Consider the following 22,469-nt stretch of genomic DNA (forward strand, 5'->3'; position numbering starts at 1 on the left):
TCATATTTTTTTCAGTACAGGAAGAATTAAAAAAAACCTTCAGTTATCTATTTAAGAGAGCTTCTCTGAGCTATTCCACCCACTGAAGCACTTAAACAGCCAAGAAACAATGAGAGACGGCTTGAGATAAGGTTTTACTGGAGGAAAGCTCAAAGGGTCATTATTTCTGCTTTGTTCTATATAGTGTGGTTTCAAAACTGCAACTGTGACGGTATGATAAGATGTTATAATAATAATAATTAAAAAAGCTATACAACTGTTGTTAGTTTATTTTGCCTCGGGTGTCCTTTAAGTGAACCCGAGCTGAAAATAAACTGTTGAGATAAACAATTGTATTTATCCTCCTACTCCTAAAAAATTACCTTTTTTAGATATCCAATGGTTTTATTTTATATTTAAACAATTACAAAGTAGATTGAATGTTTTGTTGTCTCTGCTCACTGGCAACCTATTAAAGTGTAGCTGAGATGGGCACACTAAAAGATTTTATACATACCCGGAGCTTTCCCCAGCCCCATGAGCATCAATGCATCCCTCACCGTAGTCCTGGTGCCTCCATTCTCCTGGTATGGGTCCTGGTAATTTGTCTCAGTTGTGCCAGTTGGCTTTTCTGTGCATACGTGGCCCTTCTGCCAAATTATAGACTGATTCGAGGCGAACGGAGGCACTCTGGAGGACGGTGAGGGATGCATCTGTGCTCATGGGGCTGGAGGAAGCCCCTGGTATGTATAAAATCTTTTAGTGTGTCCATCTCAGCAGTGGCGTAGCTTTGGAGCTGTGGGCCCCGATGCACGTTTTACATGGGCCCCCCCAAGCACTGTATACATAACAATTTATATCGCGCACCAAAACCTGCCAAGGACAACTACAGTGTCAGAGGTGCAAGAAGGGGATGGGGGACAGCTTGTTAATGATTACCACTATTCAAAGTGTCTATAGAAGTGATTATTACCAGCACAGGACCAATAGAGAGCTAATACTGCATTTGAGGGAGGGCCCCTTGGGGCCCCTCTGGCCCAAGGGCCCCGATGCGGTTGCTACCGCTGCAACCCCTATTGCTACGCCCCTGCATCTCAGGTTTCCTTTAAGTGTCCTTAAAGAGGACCTCCAGTCTGATGGCTAAAAACATGTAGCATTGCTGTAAGAAAATATATCCACACAGAGACAAGCGCTACACCTATAAACCTTCATATATTGGAGCTGCCCCTTCAATGTTTACAATGTACAATGTCTAAAAGAAGGTGGAGCCTACACAATATTCATAAAATAGTGTAAAATATGAGTCCCCAGTCTGTAAAGTTATATTCCTGCGGCTTGATTGTAAGAAAGTGGTATGATATTAATCCAACGATTTCCTCCAGATGACACACTATCCACCACCACACCACCAGGAAACAGACTCACCAGATCCTAAGACCTCAAAAGAGGTCTAACAGCGCGTAGGGACACTTAGGGCCGTCCCCCACCTCCTCTGGCTATCGTCTGCCTTTACCTCCGACCCGTTGTCTCATATAAACACGTACATCAGCATATATAATCCTCAGAAGGAAGAAAAAGCTGACATAGTATAACACTGTAAAACTTTTATTAAAAGATAAAAACAAATTGCACTCACAATCCGTAGACTCAATGAATGGGCTCAGAGTTTTTTGTCACGGGCTCTCCCCCGTTTAAGTTGGGCTCCGGCTGCCTTGGGACTTTAAGAGGCACATATACAAAATAAATACAAACTAAAGGAACACACACAACAACCATATGTGGATTAAAAATTGGCCGGAGGCGTTATTTATTGCGGTTTTAATAAATGTAAATATTTATATTATTCGTTTAAATAAACCAATATAACTTTAATGAAACTTTTAACAAGAATATCATCCAACAAATCATCAATCATAAATCATCATAAAACTTAAAGGTCAAAACTTAGCCCGCCCACCACCGTGGGCAACTTTTACCGCCAATAAAGACAGTAGCCTCCGACAGTTCAAAATCCGAAAAAAGAGGGCGGGTGGGAGGGAATCGCAGCTTGTCCTGACTGAAAGTGAGGAGAAATTGACAGCATCACTCAGGCTGTGAGAGACAGTCACTGCTCATTGGCTGCCGATTCCCCACTCCCTCTGACAGCTGCCAATCAGGACAGATTAACTGTCAAACTTCTGCCCAGAGATGACAGCCTCAGTAACATCCCAGGACCCTGAAAGAAAAGGAGGGAAAGCCAGTACCACAGAAACACAAACATAGATCAATACATGACTAGAATAAAGCTGAACTGAATATATATTTTGTATGGCCACAAAGTCCCAAGAGGCCCTCACTCAATGCTATCGTTCAGGCCTTACATGGGACTTTAAGAGGCACATATACAAAATAAATACAAACTAAAAGAACACACACAACAACCATATGTGGATTAAAAATTGGCCGGAGGCGTTATTTATTGCGGTTTTAATAAATGTAAATATTTATATTATTCGTTTAAATAAACCAATATAACTTTAATGAAACTTTTAACAAGAATATCATCCAACAAATCATCAATCATAAATCATCATAAAACTTAAAGGTCAAAACTTAGCCCGCCCACCACCGTGGGCAACTTTTACCGCCACACGACAGGCTAAAGCCTGTCACCCCAGCCCACGGCCTTCTCAACCATACCTTGGAGCTCCATGTTGAAAATGTCAAGGCCTATCGGGGACAGGTGGACTAGATCTCCTCGGTACAACCCACGGACTCCACCCTCCAACTCTGTGTGCCTAAAGGAAAAACCACCCACTCTGGTTAAAAATTTGCAAAGAGCCCAATTGACCCGCTTCCTAATTTTCTCCATAAAACGTTTTTTGGGGGAAAACCAGATCAAGCGAGGGACTATTTCTGAAAAAACCAAAATAGTATGCGGAAAAGACTCGTGCAGCTGGGTAAAATCCCTGCGCATCCTGGCCAAGAGAGTTAAAGTCTTAACCTTACCCAAATCGTTGCCACCTAAGTGAACGATTAAAATATCGGGAACTGGCCATTCCTCCAGAAGACAGGCTAATTTAGACATCAGAGCATCCCACCTCATACCCCTACATCCTTTCCAATAGATTTGAAAAATATCAAGGTTTAGGTCCAAATTGTCTTTATAAGGTCTCATCTTAGCCCTCCTCCGAGCCCAAAAGACGAAGGAGTGGCCGATGATCCACACCACTCGTTTCAAACCTAGGAAAGAGATACAGGTAATTAAATAACCAATGAAGGCCGAACATAAAGGAGATACCTATTGGAATCCCAGCGACCTATTTTCCTAATAACAGATTCAGATAAACCTAACCTAGCAGCCTCGGTCGCGGCTCCAATCCTAAAGGAATGGCTGGAAAAATTGAAACTCTGCAAACCCAAGGTGCTCATGCCTTTGCTGAGAACAGCTCTGAACTGAAACATCGAAAGAGCTGATCCATCAGCATGTGCTAAAAAAGAAGGAGACAACGAACGAACCGCGGAAAATGCGCTAACCGAGCGAACCGGGCATGAAAGTGAACCGTCTAAACGAAACAAGGAAATCCACGCCCCGCGACCCAACCGATCCGTTTTAGATTTTCTTATATAAATTTGGACCGACTTATCCGAACAAGATACGTCCTGAGATCGCAGACCCGAATGCTTTGATTTAGAAGTCGATACCATTTCCGATATTCGCAAAGCGCCGAAAAAGGCTAACGAAAATGCAGCACGAAAAAGACGGATTTCATACTCCGAAGCGCAAATTAAGGGAAGTATTTGCAACAAATCCCCTAATAATTCAAAGGAAATCGGTCTACGGCCATCCGAAACAGAAAGGCCTGTGCGGAAGCCTTTCATCATCTGCCTTACCAAGCCATAGTCCGTGCAAGGAGGCGAATGATGCAGCTTCCTAAAAAAGGAAATACCACATAGCTTCTTCTGCAAGCATGAGACAGAGACCCCTAAAGAAACTTTTGCACAAATAAAAGACACTATCAGTTCAACCTCATCAGCAAAGGGAGACCTGCGGAACAACTCTGCATGATTGCACCACTCCTGCCATGCAGCTGAGTAATCAGCCCATGTTTTAGCAGAGAGTGAGCTACGCACAGAAGCTGTCACCAAGTCCCAATTAATGTCCATAAGTGGGCCGGGCACTGAATCCCCTCTTCGTCTGCTGCTGGAGCCAAAACCTTGAAGACAGACAGGTTCTGCCGAGACAAAGCGTCAGCAATAAGGTTGGACTTACCCGGTAAATGCGTGGCCTTCAACCACACATTAAATTTGAGACATAGCAGGACTAACTGACGAAGAATCTGCAAAACCGGGAGAGACTTGGAAGAGAGGCAATTCACTGCATAGACAACACCCTTATTGTCCGATTGAAGCAGGATGCGTTTATTAGCGAATGCCTCTCCCCAAATAGAAAATGCCACTAATACAGGGAACAGTTCAAGCAGGACAATGTTCTTAACTAGCCCGTGCTCGAACCAAGATGGCGGCCATCTCTCCGCACTCCAGTGACCACTCCAATATGCACCATAGCCAATCGACCCGGCTGCATCCGTGAACAGTTCCATATGCTCATCCTTGACAAAGTCCTCTTGCCACATGGACTTGCCATTGTAGTTAAGCAAGAAACTATACCAGACCAGTAAGTCTTCTTTCACCTCCCTAGTCAGGCGCACATGCCACAGCGGATTCTTTAAACCAGATAATAAACGCGCTGTCCGCCGAGAAAAAACCCTCCCCATGGGCATAACCCGACTCGCAAAAGCCAAACGGCCAAGGAGCTCCTGTAACTCCTTGACCGTCGCTTTCGATTTGCTTAATAACCGATTAAGCAAAGATTTAAGCAGAGAAATTTTTTCTGGAGGTAAACGGAACTCCATTGACACAGTGTCAATGGTAATCCCCAGGAATACCAATTCGGTCGTCGGTAAGACTGATTTTTCTTCAGCCAGTGGAACACCAATTCTGTCAGCAATGCGACGAAAAGTGATAAACAGTTGATAGGCCTCGTCCGTACTAGGGGCTCCGACGAAAAGGAAATCATCCAAGTAGTGCAATGCCGAACCGAGATGACATTCTTGTTGCACTACCCACTCCAAAAATGAAGCAAAAATTTCAAAGTAACAGCACGAGAGGGCACAGCCCATGGGGAGACACATATCATAGTAAAAGAATCCATTGAACTGAAAACCAAGGGAGTTATAACCCCCTGGCCAGATCGGAAGCAAACGAAAGGCTGATTTAATATCAGCTTTCGCGAGCAAAGCACCTCTACCAAAACCTCTGATCACGGATACAGCCTGGTCGAAAGACAAATAAGAGACCGATCTTAGATGAGCATCAATTGAGTCATTTAGAGAGTCACCCTTGGGAAAAGATAAATGGTGAATTAGGCGCCATTCGCCTGGATCCTTTTTTGGTACAATTCCCAAGGGTGACAGTCTAAAGTCAGGAAATGGCGGTGCTACGAAAGGGCCTGCTACCCTGCCAGCTCCAATCTCCTTGTCAATCTTTTCTTGAACTATATGAGACAAAGTATTAATTGATTTCAGGTTGTTGACCCAGGAACAACCTGAGCCAGTAAAATGAGGGATATAAAAACCGGATGAAAAACCGTTAGCCAGAAATCGACTGATCTCCGGATTTGGAAAGCGTTCTAGCCACGGCATTAGCTCGGGAACCCTCACTGGAGTCCGAGCTTCTGAGAAAGGACTCCTTAGTGGAGCCCTGAACAGCCGCAGAGACTTTCTTGTAACAACGAGCCGCCGAATGCAGGCCGCCGCAGTTCACGCATTCATGTTTGTAGCGGCAATTAGCCGCAAATTTGCATTGTGACTCATTGAACGCATGACAAAAACCTTTTTTAAAGGTAACAGTACCCGAACTACTACTTGAAGGAGCCGGTTTAGAAGATTGTGAGCGCTGGGGTAGCATGAGGCTTAACCAGAGTGTGACATCCTTCGAGCCCCAACGCATGGAGGGATAGATTGACAGCTTCTGACGAAATGCATCATCATATTGAAACCAAGCTATCCCTCCAAATTGGCGTTGGGCCTCGAATATTGCATCCAAATGCTGAAACAACCCAGCAGCCAACTCAGGCTGCCTTTCAACAATAACACTAGACAAAATTAAAAAGGCTTGCAGCCAGTTATTAAACGATCTCGTAACAGGCCTGCGCCTGTCCTCCTCTTCCTTCTTATCTTTCAAAAGGTAATCCTTGCTGAAAGGCAATAATGATAAAAGATCTACATATTCTCCTCTCCAGATCTTCTCCTTCACAGTCTGGGGCAAATGATAACCCAAAGGTGACGGAACATAAGGAAAAGATTCTTTATATAAAAGTTCCGAAACCCCGGATCTAAGAACTGGAAGAGAAACATCAGCCACAGGCAATGAAGGAGCAGAGACAGGAGGAGAGACAACAGCATTAGAGCATTGAGTGCCTGGAGGAACCCAGACCGCAGCAGGTGAAGCAGCATAACCAGGAGCAGACAGTCTTTCAACCACCTGCTTCAAACAATCAACTAAAACATTGAACCTCTCATTCAAACCCCCGCTTTCACCCCTGCTCTCACCGTGTCTAGTAGTTTGGACTGGAGCATCGGCTTCCCCATCAGAGGAACTGGAATCCCCGTCACCAGCAACGGCATTCGCTGCGGAAGCAGGCTGACGTCCGTCCTGGTTGCCTGCAGCAGGAGTAGCTGCTGGCCCTTGGAACGATCCAGGATCCGGGCTGTATGTGGCAGTAGGGGCCCCTGATAAGCAGGCGGCCCGTGGAGGATCCCCAGAGGAAAGTCCCTGAAGCTGTTGCAGCAGAAGGTGGAAAGAGGATCCTGCATCCAGAGCCCTAGGTTCAGCAGCATTGGCAGCGCTTGAATGCTGCACAGGAGGAGAAGAGATGGGTGGTGGATTGAAGATGGGAGCCCCAGGAGGAGTGACCGCAGAGGTGGATGGGAGCGACGGGTCAGCGATGCAGGAAGAGAGGAGGGGGGAGCAGGTAGCAGGAGCAGAGGGACGCAAACAGTCCATAGATAGCTGCTGAGGAAGCAGATTCCGGGCAGTGCCAGCAGGGACAGATCCTGGAGCACAGGCAGGCCTTGGATCACTGGCAAGATGGCCCCTGACAGTCACGTGACCACGCCCACTTCCGCCCTTAGCAGAGCGGCTGCTTCCTGTGTGGGCAGTGTGCTTAGATTTCCTTCCCTGCACATCAGGGGAATAGGGCTTCCTAGGCTTCTTGCTCCTCTTAGCTGGCGGCGCTTCTAAACAGCCTGTCCCCACTCCGGCAGATGCAGAGAGCTGGTCCAGATGATGATCCTTCCTGGAGCGGCCAGCAGATGGAATGGGAGGCTGATCCAATGGAGAAGAGGCAGAAAGGACCACGGGTGTCACATCCACAGCACCAGGGGAGAGTTGATGGCTGGAAGTATCTGAAGTAGAAGGCAGGTCAGTGGAAACTGAAGGGGGTGATATTGGGAAAAAAGAATCCAGCATCTTGCGGAGCTGCTCCTCTCCCCCCTCAGATCTAGCCACAGCAGCCAGCCTTGTGAAGATTTGATCCATTGTAGAATCCAAAGGATTAGTCAGGAAAACCCGGTAAATTTAAAAATTAAATAAATAAATTTGCAAAGAAAAGAAATAAAATAAGAGAAACGAAATAAAATTAAATAATTAGTGAAAATTAGGGTTCTGTGAAACTGAGGCACAGAGAGAACTGTCAGCACATCTGAATCGCAGCTTGTCCTGACTGAAAGTGAGGAGAAATTGACAGCATCACTCAGGCTGTGAGAGACAGTCACTGCTCATTGGCTGCCGATTCCCCACTCCCTCTGACAGCTGCCAATCAGGACAGATTAACTGTCAAACTTCTGCCCAGAGATGACAGCCTCAGTAACATCCCAGGACCCTGAAAGAAAAGGAGGGAAAGCCAGTACCACAGAAACACAAACATAGATCAATACATGACTAGAATAAAGCTGAACTGAATATATATTTTGTATGGCCACAAAGTCCCAAGAGGCCCTCACTCAATGCTATCGTTCAGGCCTTACATTCTGTGTCCTCCCATGTTATATTGTGTATAACCTAAGGTTAGGGTTAGGTTATACACAATGGCCTCAATTCACAAAGCTTAACTCCTGTCTTTAATAACTCCTCTGAGCTGTTTTACAGTTATTACAATTACATCACCATGGTGATAACTGTAAAACAGCTCAGAAGAGTTATTAAAGACAGGAGTTAGGCCTCTTGCACACTGCAAGCAAATCAGATTCAGATTCAGATTTTTAATCTGTTTTTACATCCGATTCCGATTCAGATTTTTAATCTTAACTGCATGCTGCGTTTTTTGATCCGTTTTTCTGTTGAATGTATTCAAGGAAAATCGGAAACGGAATCGGAATCGGAAACGGAATCGGAATCGGAATCGGAAAACGGATTTGCAGTGTGCAGGGAGCCTTAAGCTTTGTGAATTGAGGCCAATAAGGGGATTGTTTCTTCCTCTGTGGGGTGTGGGGTATGTTTATTTATTATAACTCACAAAATTTTTTAGTTTGAATATAGTTTGACTATAAATTTTCAATCACAGATTTAGGGTTTATTTAGGACCCAGGAATACGCGGGTCCGAAGTGAAGGGTCACATAGGGGAGTAAGAGGGAGGGGGTTTAAATATGCACTTGAAATAGAAATATGAATATCCTTTATGGGAACTGATAGTAGGGAATGAATAAAAGGACACTGGGTGTGGGAAATATATGTTGTACAATTATATATGCAGTAATTGTTAAGTAATGTCCTCTTATCTGTAAACGAGAACTTCCCCTTTAAGTGGGCTGCGGGGATTTATCTGAAAATAATAGGAGTAAAGCCAAATTTTTCCCCATTAGGAATTAGAATGGTGCGGGAGATTGTGCCTCCTGTGATGGTCCTGAGGAGGTTTAATTAATTTTTATTGAGTAGTGTAATTCCTGTCCTTATAGATCGGCGAAGTACTCAGTGTATATAGAAACAGGAACAGCCAGGCTGGAACGCATTGCGTGACACACGCTGGAGCGTGGAGCGCATGATGGTCCCAATATGGCAGGTATGCATAGCGTGAGTTACGCTGAGATGTGAAGCGCACGATTGGCCGCTTGGGTGAGACGCATAGCGCGTATCACACCGAGGTATGGAACGCATGGGGTCACGAGGGCGGATAGATGCGCACAGCGCAGACAGGGGGAGGAGGAAGGTACATAAGCTCTCACGAATGCGCCAAGCCCCAGCTCCTGATGAGTCTTTATGACGAAACATGTCGGGCGGTGCTTAGGCGCGGAAGTGAGAGCCAAGGATTCAGTGTGGAGCGTCTGGTTGGCGTCCTGAACAGCGGTGGGGGAGGCTATTGTGCACACAGCACCATCCACGGCACGGGAGGACACAGAAAGGCAGCCGGAGCCCAACTTAAATGGGGGAGAGCCCGTGACAAAAAACTCTGAGCCCATTCATTGAGTCTACGGATTGTGAGTGCAATTTGTTTTTATCTTTTAATAAAAGTTTTACAGTGTTATACTATGTCAGCTTTTTCTTCCTTCTGAGGATTATATATGTTGATGTACGTGTTTATATGAGACAACGGGTCGGAGGTAAAGGCAGACGATAGCCAGAGGAGGTGGGGGACGGCCCTAAGTGTCCCTACGCGCTGTTAGACCTCTTTTGAGGTCTTAGGATCTGGTGAGTCTGTTTCCTGGTGGTGTGGTGGTGGATAGTGTGTCATCTGGAGGAAATCGTTGGATTAATATCATACCACTTTCTTACAATCAAGCCGCAGGAATATAACTTTACAGACTGGGGACTCATATTTTACACTATTTTATGAATATTGTGTAGGCTCCACCTTCTTTTAGACATTGTACATTGCTGTAAGAAAAAGTTATATTTAACTGCATCACTCCACTTCCAGGGCCTGGCCCCGCTCCCCACTCCACGAAGAAAAACGCCCAGCTATTTACTGCAGTAAGTAACCATGGAGAGGGGGAGGCGGAGCCAGGCGCTGGAAGTGGAGTGATGCAGGGTCTTCAGGAAGGCTTCGTGGGACATCACACCACAGGTAAATACAATTTGTCACTTGACAGGAAACTTGACAGGGAGCCTATTGGCTGGATAATGTAATGGTTAAGGGCTCTGCCTCTGACACAGGAGACCAGGGTTCAAATCTCAGCTCTGCCTGTTCAGTAAGCCAGCACCTATTCAGTAGGAGACCTTGGGCAAGTCTCCCTAACACTGCTACTGCCTATAGAGCGCGTCCTAGTGGCTACAGCTCTGGCGCTTTGAGTCCGCCAGGAGAAAAGCGCGATATAAATGTTCTGTGTTTGTTTGTTTTGTTTGTATAGGGCCAATTAAAGTGCGGGGATCATGTCCTTTAAAGTGATTGGACCCGCAGTGACTCAGGGCAGGTCGAGTGGAGTTCTCATGCCTGCCAATGAGCAGGCATGAGTTTGTAGCGCTTGCTATGCTACTCTGATAAGGCACACTAACTCTGATAGGGCATGCTATTGGTTATAATGAATCAACCTTCATGTCATATATTGCCTCGAGTATACTTTAAATCATCTCCCTGCATTGTATTATTGACGGCTGAAGATCTTTTTTAAAGCACAACGGAGTTGAGCCTTTATGATTTAATCTAGGAAAGCCCCCTCTCTTTAAGGTCTGACCTATGGGTTACCCTAGAAAGGCCCAGATGTTCAGTAATTGGGCGGTCGGGGAGCAGAGCAGTAACAGGTCAGAAAGACGCGATCAGCTGCGGAAAAAAAATATCGCCATGCAAAACACAATTCCCTAGTGGAGTAGAGGGTGACTAGCTGCCGAGGCGCAGAGCTGTAACTCAGAGGGGGAGAGCAAAGCTCATATAAAAGGGGTCAAAACACGCAGTGAACAGCTAAAGATCAAAAAACAGCAGCATAGTCACATAAAGTCCCAATCGGGTCAGAGAAGGGAAATATGGAGAATATGCCAAATCAAATCTCCTAAAGAATAGTTATGTACACGGATGTGGCTTGGAGAAACCCTCCACTTGTTCTAAAACAATCTCGGTTTTCCAAGATATAAGTTGAAACAGACACAATTATACTTAGTGCTGGTTGGGGCAGAGGTGGCACTTATGGGTACATTGAAAGCATGGGGGAACAGAGGTGGCACAAGAGGTCACAAAGTAGGCACAGGGGACAGAGATGGTGCAGTGTTTTGGACAGATTCAGGTCAAGAATGAAAGTACAGTCCCTATCTCATTCGTTACCCGGGGGACAACCTGTACACATACAGTGAATTATCTCATACGTTTATTTTCAGCTCAGGTTTGCTTTAAGAACAGAGAGTGTAATGCAGCGTGAATACAGAACAGAGACTATTGAAGAATATAGCCTTGGAATGTGAAGCACTTGTGTACATGACTTGCAGTGCCTGGCATAGCATTATCGTCTTGGCATCCTTGTCTCAGCATGGATTGTTGCCAGGTTTTGGGACTGGATGTGTTTTGCCAATGGTCAAATAAAGTTGATTAGCAGATGGTTTTTAAACCCTGTCACCCTGATTTCAGCAACACGGGATAATGAAAACATACAGTGTGTGTATGTATGTATATATATATATATATATATAGAGAGAGAGAGAGAGAGAGAGAGAGAGAGAGAGAGAGAGAGAGAGAGAGAGAGAGAGAGAGAGAGAGAGACCAAATTATGTGACCACATAGCAGCTGTTCCATGTCTAAGAACAAGACAGATCATCGTACATTCCTCTGCTTATGTATTTGCAAGGCTCAAGAAGCCCTAGTACCTATGATACTTAAAGAGAACCAGGGACGAAGCACCCTCATGTATTTTACTACATTTATCAGTGGAAACATGACAGTAAACACCTACCATGCTTTTAGTTTCATTCTTATCTGCTTAATTAGTTTGTTATCAGCTGTGATAAGAATCCCCAACTGGCTCAGTCTGGGTTTGACCTGGAATTATAGCTGAGTCAATCTTCTGTGGAGTCTTTTCAAGCCAAAGCCTGCCACCTCCTGGCTCAGATTTCCTGCTTTGCATACTGAGAGCTCTGATGACATGGGAGGGGCTGCATCTGCTGAGAGAGAATCTCTGAAACAGACAAGTGTGGCTGCAATATGATCTGTGTGCTCTGTGTGCACTCTGCATAGATAATGATGATGACTGCAGTTTCATTCCTATGAGAGACACTTCCTACAGGCAGCTGCACATCATACCAAAATGAAAGCACACAGATGAAAGGCTGCAGCAGCCTTTCTCATAAAGCCTAGACAGCACATCCAGAACAACGCATAACCCGGAAGCAGAAAGGATATGAGCTGGCGGACATATTGGGTTTTTCCTGGAGCAATAATGGATAAAAAACACTAAAAAAGGCACACCAGTGCAGCGAAATTATCAGGTAGAGCATTTATTCTTTACAAGCTATCGACTGATATGTTTATTTTGTGTGAAACGTTCATCTCTGGTTCCCTTTAAAGAGAGCCCGAGGTGGGCTCTCTTCATTTACTGCATATAAAATTCCCTGAAAGCAAAATGTGGACAGTACAATACATATGTTTTGTAAGTAGAACAGGTACTTATCTACTTACATACTGTAATATGACACTACGTTTGACAATTATCTGTGTCACTTTCAACCCTTATTTAATGCACTGTATGCAGACAGGATCATCTCATAAGCAAGATGGGGAGGGGGGTGTTACTGGCGACTGGGGATCCCCCTCAGACTGGGACTGTTGCAGTGTCTGGGGACACCAGAATGTCTGCAGGCATCCTGCAGCTCGATGCGCCGTGCTGCTTCCTGCACTATGTACTGCCACGCCCCCTGTCTTTACTGGATACAGTTGACTTTTGATGTAGCAGCAGTGTGTGTCAAGAGCATGGAACAGCTCTTTGGAACTTGACAGAGTACAGAGCCAGGTATGAGCACAGCCCCTGCTGTGTGCTAGTAAAGAAGGAAGTTGGGATCTTGTAGAAGGCTTCACTTCCCAGTTCATTACAGATGTTGGCTGTCCTCATTATTATCTGTATTCACTGAATATGCTGCAGAGGCCAGTGAATACAGATAATGTTTACAATTAGCCAACTTCTGTAGTGATAGGAGAAGAAGCACTGAGGGAGGGCTGGATGGATAATCCAGCCGAATACTTCCTGGTCTCTGGCTGCTCATGTGGTTGCCCTCATTATTTCAATTGCCTCTATTTCTCACTGAAGTGTGTGTCTCGCTCTCCGCCATGTCTTTTAACCCCGCTCTCCCTGGTATATCCTCTCTCCTCTTTACCCCTTGTCTCTCCTCTACAGTGTGATATGTCTGTGTGTTATCTCAGTATGACCCTGAACAATAGAATATCGCAATCCTGGTCAGGTATCTGTGTTGCCTTCTATTCCCTCTGTCCTGTGCCTCTATCCTCTCCTACTCTGTCCTGTGTCTCTATCTCTCCTACTCTGTCCTGTGTGTGACTCTCTCTGTCTCCTCCATTCTGGTCTCTCACTCTTCCCCTCTTCTCTCTATCTCCGCCACTCTCTTCTTCCCCACAGACACACTGACACTCACACATGTTTCCTACCGTTTACGGTCTTTCATTTTCCTCTCTCTACTTTTCCCCCCACTATCTTCTATCTCTTTCTCCCACTCTCCTGTCTCACCATCTCTCTCCCACCTCCTTCCCCCTAAAAAAAAAAATGAACATTCTAACTACTATTATGTAATTATATAGCACTGACAAGTTCTGAAGCTTTTTACATGTCACTCATGACTGTCCTCGGAGGGGTTCACAATCTAATACTACCATAGTCATAGCCTAATGTCCTACCATATTATTATGTATTTATATACAGTGGTGTGAAAAACTATTTGCCCCCATCCTGATTTCTTATTCTTTTGCATGTTTGTCACACTTAAATGTTTCTGCTCATCAAAAACCGTTAACTATTAGTCAAAGATAACATAATTGAACACAAAATGCAGTTTTAAATGATGGTTTTTATTATTTAGTGAGAAAAAAACCTCAAAACCTACATGGCCCTGTGTGAAAAAGTGATTGCCCCCCTTGTTAAAAAATAACTTAACTGTGGTTTATCACACCTGAGTTCAATTTCTGTAGTCAGCCCCAGGCCTGATTACTGCCACACCTGTTTCAATCAAGAAATCACTTAAATAGGAGATATCTGACACAGAGAAGTAGACCAAAAGCACCTCAAAAGCTAGACATCATGCCAAGATCCAAAGAAATCCAGGAACAAATGAGAACAAAAGTACTGTAATTGAGATCTATCAGTCTGGTAAAGGTTATAAAGCCATTTCTAAAGCTTTGGGACTCCAACGAACAACAGTGAGAGCCATTATCCACAAATGGCAAAAACATGGAACAGTGAAGAACCTTCCTAGGAGTGGCCGGCCGACCAAAATTACCCCAAGAGCGCAGAGAAAACTCATCCGAGAGGCCGCAAAAGACCCCAGGACAACATCTAAAGAGCTGCAGCCCCTCACTTGCCTCAATTAAGGTCAGTGTTCACGACTCCACCATAAGAAACGGCCTGCATGGCAGATATCAAGGCGCAAACCAGTTTTAAGCAAAAAAAAAACATTAAGACTTGTCTCAATTTTGCTAAGAAACATCTCAATGATTGCCAAGACTTTTTGGAAAATACCTTGTGCACCGATGAGACAAAAGTTGAACTTTTTGGAAGGTGCGTGTCCCATTACATCTGGCGTAGAAGTAACACAGCATTTCAGCAAAAGAACATCATACCAACAGTAAAATATGGTGGTGGTAGTGTGATGGTCTGGGGTTGTTTTGCTGCTTCAGGACCTGGAAGGCTTGGTGTGATAGATGGAACCATGAATTCTACTGTCTACCAAAAAATCCTGAAGGAGAATGTCCGGCCATCTGTTCATCAACTCAAGCTGAAGCGATCTTGGGTGCTGCAGCAGGACAATGACCCAAAACACACCAGCAAATCCACCTCTGAATGGCTGAAGAAAAACAAAATGAAGACTTTGGAGTGGCCTAGTCAAAGTCCTGACCTGAATCCTTTTGAGATGTTGTGGCATAACCTTAAAAAGGCGGTTCATGCTAGAAAACCCTCAAATAAAGCTGAATTACAACAATTCTGCAAAGATGAGTGGGCCAAAATTCCTCCAGAGCACTGTATAAGACTCGTTGCAAGTTATCGCAAACGCTTGATTGCAGTTATTGCTGCTAAAGGTGGCCCAACCAGTTATTAGGTTCAGGGGGCAATTTCTTTTTCACACAGGGCCATGTAGGTTTTGAGGTTTTTTTCTCACTAAATAATAAAAACCATCATTCAAAACTGCATTTTGTGTTCAATTATGTTATCTTTGACTAATAGTTAACGGTTTTTGATGAGCAGAAACATTTAAGTGTGACAAACATGCAAAAGAATAAGAAATCAGGAAGGGGGCAAATAGTTTTTCACACCACTGTAGTACTTCTGTGCAGCACTTTACATTTACATAGTCCTGTCACTGACTGTCCTCAGTGGAGCTCACAATCTAATAATAATGTTCTACCTTATTATTATTATGGTACATAGTCCTGTCACTGACCATCCTCAGTGGAGCTCACAATCTAATACTACCATAGTCATAGTCTAATGTTCTACCATATTATTATTATGGTACATAGTCCTGTCACTGACTGTCCTCAGTGGAGCTCACAATCTAATACTACCATAGTCATAGCCTAATGTCCTACCATATTATTATGTATTTATATAGTACTTCTGCAGCACTTCACATTTACATAGTCCTGTCACTGACTGTCTTCAATGGAGCTCACAATCTAATACTACCATGGTCATAGTCTAATGTTCTACCATATTGTTATTATGGTACAGACTGACCGTCCTCAGTGGAGTTCACAATCTAATACTACCATAGTCATACTTTAAAGTCCCACCATATAACTATATTGTGCGTGGCTGAAAAAGACCTTTCAGGAATCCCCCCACCCCCCTTGAAACTGGGTTTGCCCCTACATCTACCTGATTGTTTCTATGGCCTCAGTTATTGAGTAAATTCTGGTAAAGTTGCCGTACGCTAACTGCTAGTGTTGCTGCAGTAATGCAAAAGACCATAGCAACGCAACGGTTTTGACTGTAACAAAGATCCTATTTTACGAAGAAAATATCCAAAACTGGACAAATATTGCATCAGATAAATATTGTGAACAGAGCTGTTTAGAAGCTGCTTGCTGACTGCTGACTGCTGATCTTGCTGTAGCCCTGTGACTAATATCCTTGTTTATATAATGTCAGTACTGTGTGGCAGAGCTCAAACTTGCATACATTTTGCACATTTGTATTTTTCTTTTTTTTAGTGTTTAATGTGTGATTTATGTTGAATTCAGAAAAATCGCAGAAAATTTACGTTTTGAACAGAATTTTTTTTTCCATGTAAATTAACTTCATAGTGTGTCCTGGAAAATACAATACAACCTGTCTCATACAAACGCATATAAAAATCGCAAAAAAATGCACACAAACTTTTGTTCAAGAAAGAATAGAACAATTGCAAATGAAAAATCGCAAGCCATATGCAAACGCTCCCTGAAGGTGCCTTTAACAATCCAATTTCCCGAATGATCGCAAACTATCAATTATGCTCGCCAATGGAGGAGCAATTGATAAGCAATTCAAACAGACTAAAACAATTGTTCTGACATTTGGATCGATAAAACGATCATCCATCAAAAGGATTTATACTTACCTGGTGCTTCCTCCAGTCCCCTGGTCCTATAGTCTCCTTCATTGTCCATCTTGTTACATCTGTACCGCTGCTGTCACACTCTGTTAAGTCCCCAACTGAACCAGCCAGGGACTACTGTGCATGCGCGCCCTCAAGCCTCCTTAGTCATGCTCCTGAGCCTGTGCAGTAACTGGACAGGCATACGCAGAATGCTCCAAGCCATAGGAAGCGCGCAGCTAGGTCTGTGCATGCGCAGTAGTCAGCAACTACAGGAGAAAGGAGGGGACCGGTTGGACACAAAAGGAGCCAACGGACTACAGATTGCTGGCGGAAGGTTGCTATATTGTCCAGGGCTGTGGAGTCGGAGTCGTGGAGTCGGAGCAATTTTGGGTGCCTGGAGTCGGAGTCGGGAAAAAATGCACCGACTCCGTCTCCTAATGAATTTGTAACTGTAATTAAAATAGAAAATATGATAAAATTTTCTATTTCTCACATAATAGTCATTAAAAATAATGTATATATACAGTATATATACAGTAATAGCAGGCATGGGCTTCCGAATTCCGCGGAAGCTAAAATTCCGAAATTCCGCCGGAATTGGGGTTTCCGCATGGTTTAGCGGAATTCGGAAATTGCAATCCGGAATTCTGGCAAAATCGGAATCGGAATGAATTGACCAATCAGGAGATGCGGAATGAGTTGACCAATCATAATCAGCTGAAAGTTACCGCGCTAAAATAACGGTTTCAACATTTTTTTAATCCAAATTTACAAAATACAAATCAACTTTATTAACAATAGACTGTTATCAACAGTATTGATGATCATCTTAAATTTCAGATACAAAAACGATATTTCAAATGAGTGATTGAGTAATTCCTCCTAAATTTACGGAAATCCATTTAAAAATTACGGAAATCTGTTTAAAAATACGGAAAGTGCACATGGCGGAATACCGCGGAATTCCGCGGAATGTAGCGGAATTCCACCGGAATGTAGCGGAAGCAGAATTTTGTTATGGCGGTATGCGGAATTACCGCGGAATCGGAAATTGGCTCTTCCGACCATGCCTGAGTAATAGCTGTGCTCAGTCCACAAAAATGAAATAAACCAATCAAAATTAGTTACTTGTGCTGCTTCAATAAAGCAGTCCCCGTATATACATATCTGATTGTGACTGTATATATGATGTGTACACAGGAATGTCTTATATATACTAAATAACATCTATGCTTTAAGTATAAAGCCTGATGTGTAGCCGTGTCACTAATAGAGATGGTCAATGAGATGTAAATAATTCTGCGTTGATTCTGATTTATGCAAATGTTGGCACTGTCATTGCTCATGAAATCAAATAATTTGATATGTTATTAAAATTTGGTTTGGTGACTACAAATTAAAGGGTACCTGAGACAGATGAAAAGTAAAGTTTTATACATACCTGGGGCTTCCTCCAGCCCCCTTCAGGCCAATCAGTCCCTCTCTGTCCTCCGCCACCTGGATCTTCTGCTATGAGTCCTGGTAATTCAGCCAGTCAGCACAGTCCAGCCACGTGCCGCTCCTACAGCCAGGAGCGTTCTGCACCTGCGTAATAGTGCTGCGCAGGTGTAGTACGCTCCCGGCGGCGGATTGTGTGCATGCGCACTACACCAGACTGGCTCAAGTACCTGGACTCATAGCAGAAGATCCAGGTGGCGGAGGAGGACAGCGAGGGACTGATTAGCCTGAAGGGGGCTGGAGGAAGCCCCAAGTATGTACAAAACTTTAATTTCATCTATCTCAGGTTTACTTTGTTACACAGTAGTACTATACTCTACATATGCACTCCCCACAGAGCTTCAGGGAATCCACTGAGAATGTTGTGCACATTGAACACAGAGGAGTTGTCTATCACCCATAAACCTGGTTCAGATTGTACATGAATAATGTGTAATAGAGGAAGAATCTCCTCATTCTCCTGCAGAGTACCTGCACATCACTCTTACATGTACCCACAGTCAAGTTGCCTAGGGCCTGATCCATGTTCAGAATGTGCATGACGAATGTGTAATAGAGGAAGAATCTCCTCATTCCCCCGCAGAGTACCTGCACATCACTCTTACATGTACCCAGAGTTACATTGCCTAGGGCCTGATCCATGTTCAGATTGTGCATGAAGAATGTGTAATAGAGGAGAGGAAGAATCTCCTTATTCCCCTGCAGAGAACCTGCACATCATTCTTACATGTACCCACACTTACATTGCCTAGGGCCTAATAGATGTTCTTTGTTCCGGTTTGTACCTTTTACAAGTACTCTTACCAAGGACTAGTTTTAGTCTAAAGGGAATAAATATAGTAGTCTACATATCCTTCTCACTTCAGTTGTCTTGTAAAATTCCTAAGCGTTGGCAGTTAAGAGACGAATTTCACGTTACATACTTTTAAATCAACAAAATTGTAATATGCAAATTAGTGGAGTCGGAGTCGGTGGAATCCTAAACTGAGGAGTCGGATTCGGTGGATTTTTGGACCGACTCCACAGCCCTGATATTTTCTCAGGTTCACTTTAATGAGCACCTTAAAGAGACACTGAAGTCTAATTTTTTTTACCTTATTTTCTTATTCATTCTTCTTCAGCAGTAAACTCTAAGCTGAATTGCCGCATCCCCGGGCAGTATGAGTTATTTATAGCCATGAAATTGACCTGCAAAGTTCTACGACTTTGCAGGTCGTATATTTTGCTGCCTGGTAGAGGCAGAGTTTTGCACTGTAGCTATGCCTCCAGTCGGAGCAGTGCTTTTCAGCGCTGCTAGATTTGGGCGCAGCCGGCGCCTCCATAGACTACAATAGGAATCACTCCTATTGCAGCGCTCAGTGAGTAACATCGGGTCCGTCAGAAGACGGATCCGAGGTTGCCTAAAAAACACAATAATTCGGCCTCCAGCAATCGCTGGAAGCCAAATTATTTCATTCCCCCACTATCCATGTCGGCCTGAAGGGGGAAAAGTAATTAAAACGGCCCGGACTTGTGCAGAAGCAGGATCAGCCATATACCGCTAAATCCTGCGCCCAAGTCTACCGGCGCCGATTTCAAATGTACTCCCTCCAGTCCAGTCAATCTCCACCGACCTCCGCCTCTTCCGCCCCCTCAGTGAAAGAAGACTGAGAGGGGAGGGGAGAGGCGGAGAGTGACTGGAGTAGAGGCAGAGCTATGGCACAAAGCTCTGCCTCTACCAGGAAGCACAATGATGTGAGCCTTGGAAGATTGCAGGGCAATTTCAGGGCTAAAAATAACTCATTCTGCTACAGGGATGCAGTGATTCAGCTTAGAATTTAATACTGATGAAGGATGAATAAGAAAATAGGGTAAAAAAGGAGACTTCAGTGTCTCTTACCAATATTTGTAGACATGATGCTTGTTTCAGCCTGGATACTTTAGTTTTTTTCCCCCTTTATTGTTCCAAGACAGCAAAGCTGCACAGCAGTCTCAGGAAACAGGAATTTTAATCAGATATGAAACTGCCTGTCTTCCTCCTCTTCATCATTTTTGCCTGAAGATGTGGCAAGTTGTTATTTGAAAATTAACATCTCCCTGTCTGAAATTGTGCAGAGAAATTGCAGCCACTCCTTGCATAATGTATTGCATGTGGAGTGTGCATTCTGCAGAGTCCCAGGCACGCTAACCAGTCTTCTGAGATGCAATCAGATTTGTAAAATCACTTTACACCGGGTACACAGAAAACTTGCCTAGCAGTGATAATCACCACTCTGTACTCTGCTGAAAGCATTTTAATTACTGGCAATGTCACAGTTACCGTACTCAACTGGAAATAAAATTCCTGCAGAATGACCTCTTCAATCAGCAGTCCTCTGCATTTGTGTTCTTTTACAGACCAAGAAATGTTTCCATTGGTTTGTGGTCTTTTCTCAGTGTTCTGCAATTATTACTCTGGTGCTCAAATTAAACACAGTGATCTGCTGTCAAACAGAGAATTCTGTGAAATAAAAACATTAGACAGGTTATTATCTTTTACAGGCCTACTATCGCAAAACATTGTAAAATGTAAAATACTGTAAACATAAACAAAAAAGAAGTACATTTTTTCCAGAGTAAAATGAGCCATAAATGACTTTTCTCCTATGTTGCTGTCACTTCCAGTAGGTAGTAGAAATCTGACCAAACCGACAGGTTTTGAACTAGTCCATCTCTTCAAGGGGGAATCTCAGCAAGGCTTTTATTCTTTACAAAGACAATTCCTGAAAAGGCCTAATACAATAATGCTGGCCAGCCACCCTGCTCGCTGCTCACTATTCTGGCAGTTGGACGGAGCAACTGCCATTCACTAAGTGCTTTTGAAACTACAGAAAATCCTGAGAATCCCCCATTAGGAGATGGGCTAGTCCAAAACCTGTCATTTCTGTCAGATTTCTACTACCTACTGTAAGTGACAGCAACAAAGGAGAAAAGTCATTATGGCTCATTTTACTCTGAATTTACTTCTTATTTGTATGTGTTTACGTGAATTTTAAATTTTAGCGATAGTGGTCCTTTAACTGTTCTATATCTAACCGCATTGTTCTTTAGTTTGCTGTGAAATTGAATTATTTCTTGTGTGGATGGGCTGGGACTGAGTTTGAATTCGTGCCCGCCCCTTCCTGTTTTATTATGCTGCTCCCATTGGCCAGCTGTTGCCATCTTTGGTCATGGGATACTCCTGACAGGATTAGAAGGCTCTGTTCTTCAAATGTGATTTTCCTGTGAAATAGATTCCAGGGCCAAATGTGGCGGAAGTATTTATGCTTGTTACCGGTAGCCAACAATCATTTTTCTTGGTCCTCTTGCCAATGCAGTTTCTAGGTTAAATTTCTTCCAGGGCGAGTGTCAAAAAATGCGCCCCCCCCCCCCCTTACAGGTGGTGTTTACAATTCCAAATCTGGCTTAGAGGCCTGCCAGTGGCATTGAGTCCTGCACTCAGTGGGGCCCTCTAGCTGAGGGGTTGTTGTTGGAAGACCTGCAAGTGCCACTTGGGGGGGGGGGGGGGGTCTCTAGCTAAGGGAGGTTTGCCTGGCTGTCAGTGCCACTGTCTGTAACCACCACTGAGTGGGGGGGGGTCTCTGACTGAGGGGGTCTCGGGTCGTAGTTACAATATCACCACAGGCCCCCTCATCCAGACCCCCACTCAGTGCAGGGGCACTGACAGGCGAGCAAACCTCCCTTAACAAGAGAGCCCCCCCCCAGCCCCCCAAGTGGCACTTGCAGGTCCTCCAACACCCCCTCAGCCAGAGAGACCCCCACCCCCCCAAAAGTAATTGTGGCAGCCACCCTAGCACCCCAGGGCCCTGACGCTTGGCCTCAGCCAGATCAGGGAGTTGCACACAAATTCATTATTTATTTGAAATAATACTGCAGGGCAGAGAGCACCCCCCTCCTCCTCCCTGATACCGGACACTTCGAGCAGTCCTGCATCGGAGGACAGAGGCAGAGGGAAAAGTCAGGTGACAGTAGCAGCAGGTCACTTACTGTCTGTGACCACCTGCTGAAGAGGCGCCGATGATGATCCGGGCCCGGGGGAAAGCACGCCAGACGGGTCACCAGGCAGCACGCAGGGCGGGTCACCAGGCAGGGGAACACAGATGCATCACCGTGAAGACAGCCAGGACTCCTCCATCGGTGCTCTGCCTGGCCTGCAATACCGCTAGACGCCAAGTGTCACCATGCGGTGACGTCAGAGCGGAAGGAGAATGCCGCAGGG

General features: G+C 44.5%; 2 protein-coding genes across 4 annotated transcripts in view; one reads left to right on the forward strand and one right to left on the reverse strand.

The window, feature by feature from the left end:
- Positions 1–22,469, forward strand: part of HCN1 (hyperpolarization activated cyclic nucleotide gated potassium channel 1) — a 537,736-nt gene that overhangs the window by 129,548 nt on the left and 385,719 nt on the right. Inside the window, exon 1 of one of the 2 annotated variants that reach the window (XM_068249560.1) lies at positions 7,198–7,443. The exons of the other annotated variant lie outside the window; for it this stretch is intronic. The gene's annotated coding sequence lies outside the window, so the exon portion shown is untranslated. Of the gene's footprint in view, positions 1–7,197; positions 7,444–22,469 lie in introns of those variants that run through there. 2 annotated transcript variants of the gene reach the window in all.
- LOC137528276 (uncharacterized) lies at positions 1,757–8,043 on the reverse strand. Of its 2 annotated transcripts, none has more exons than XM_068249577.1 (2): positions 6,573–8,043; positions 1,757–2,194 (listed from the first exon to the last, which is right to left on the reverse strand). In XM_068249577.1, the coding sequence occupies exons 1-2, from the start codon at positions 7,558–7,560 to the stop codon at positions 2,142–2,144; spliced, it is 1,041 nt and encodes a 346-aa protein (XP_068105678.1). In that variant the 5' UTR covers positions 7,561–8,043; the 3' UTR covers positions 1,757–2,141. The 2 variants fall into 2 exon arrangements, with proteins under 2 accessions (XP_068105678.1, XP_068105673.1); XM_068249572.1 differs by having other exon boundaries at positions 1,757–3,201.

The sequence above is a fragment of the Hyperolius riggenbachi genome, chromosome 1 (assembly GCF_040937935.1).
Source record: "Hyperolius riggenbachi isolate aHypRig1 chromosome 1, aHypRig1.pri, whole genome shotgun sequence".
Lineage (NCBI taxonomy): Eukaryota > Metazoa > Chordata > Amphibia > Anura > Hyperoliidae > Hyperolius > Hyperolius riggenbachi.

Coding starts and splice junctions, on each gene's coding strand:
- LOC137528276 (XM_068249572.1), bottom strand. CDS start 7,560: ATGGATCAAATCTTCACAAGGCTGGCTGCTGTGGCTAGATCTGAGGGG. Junction 3,202..6,572: donor AGTCCAAACTACTAGACACG/GTGAGAGCAGGG, acceptor TCTCTTTCCTAG/GTTTGAAACGAGTGGTGTGG.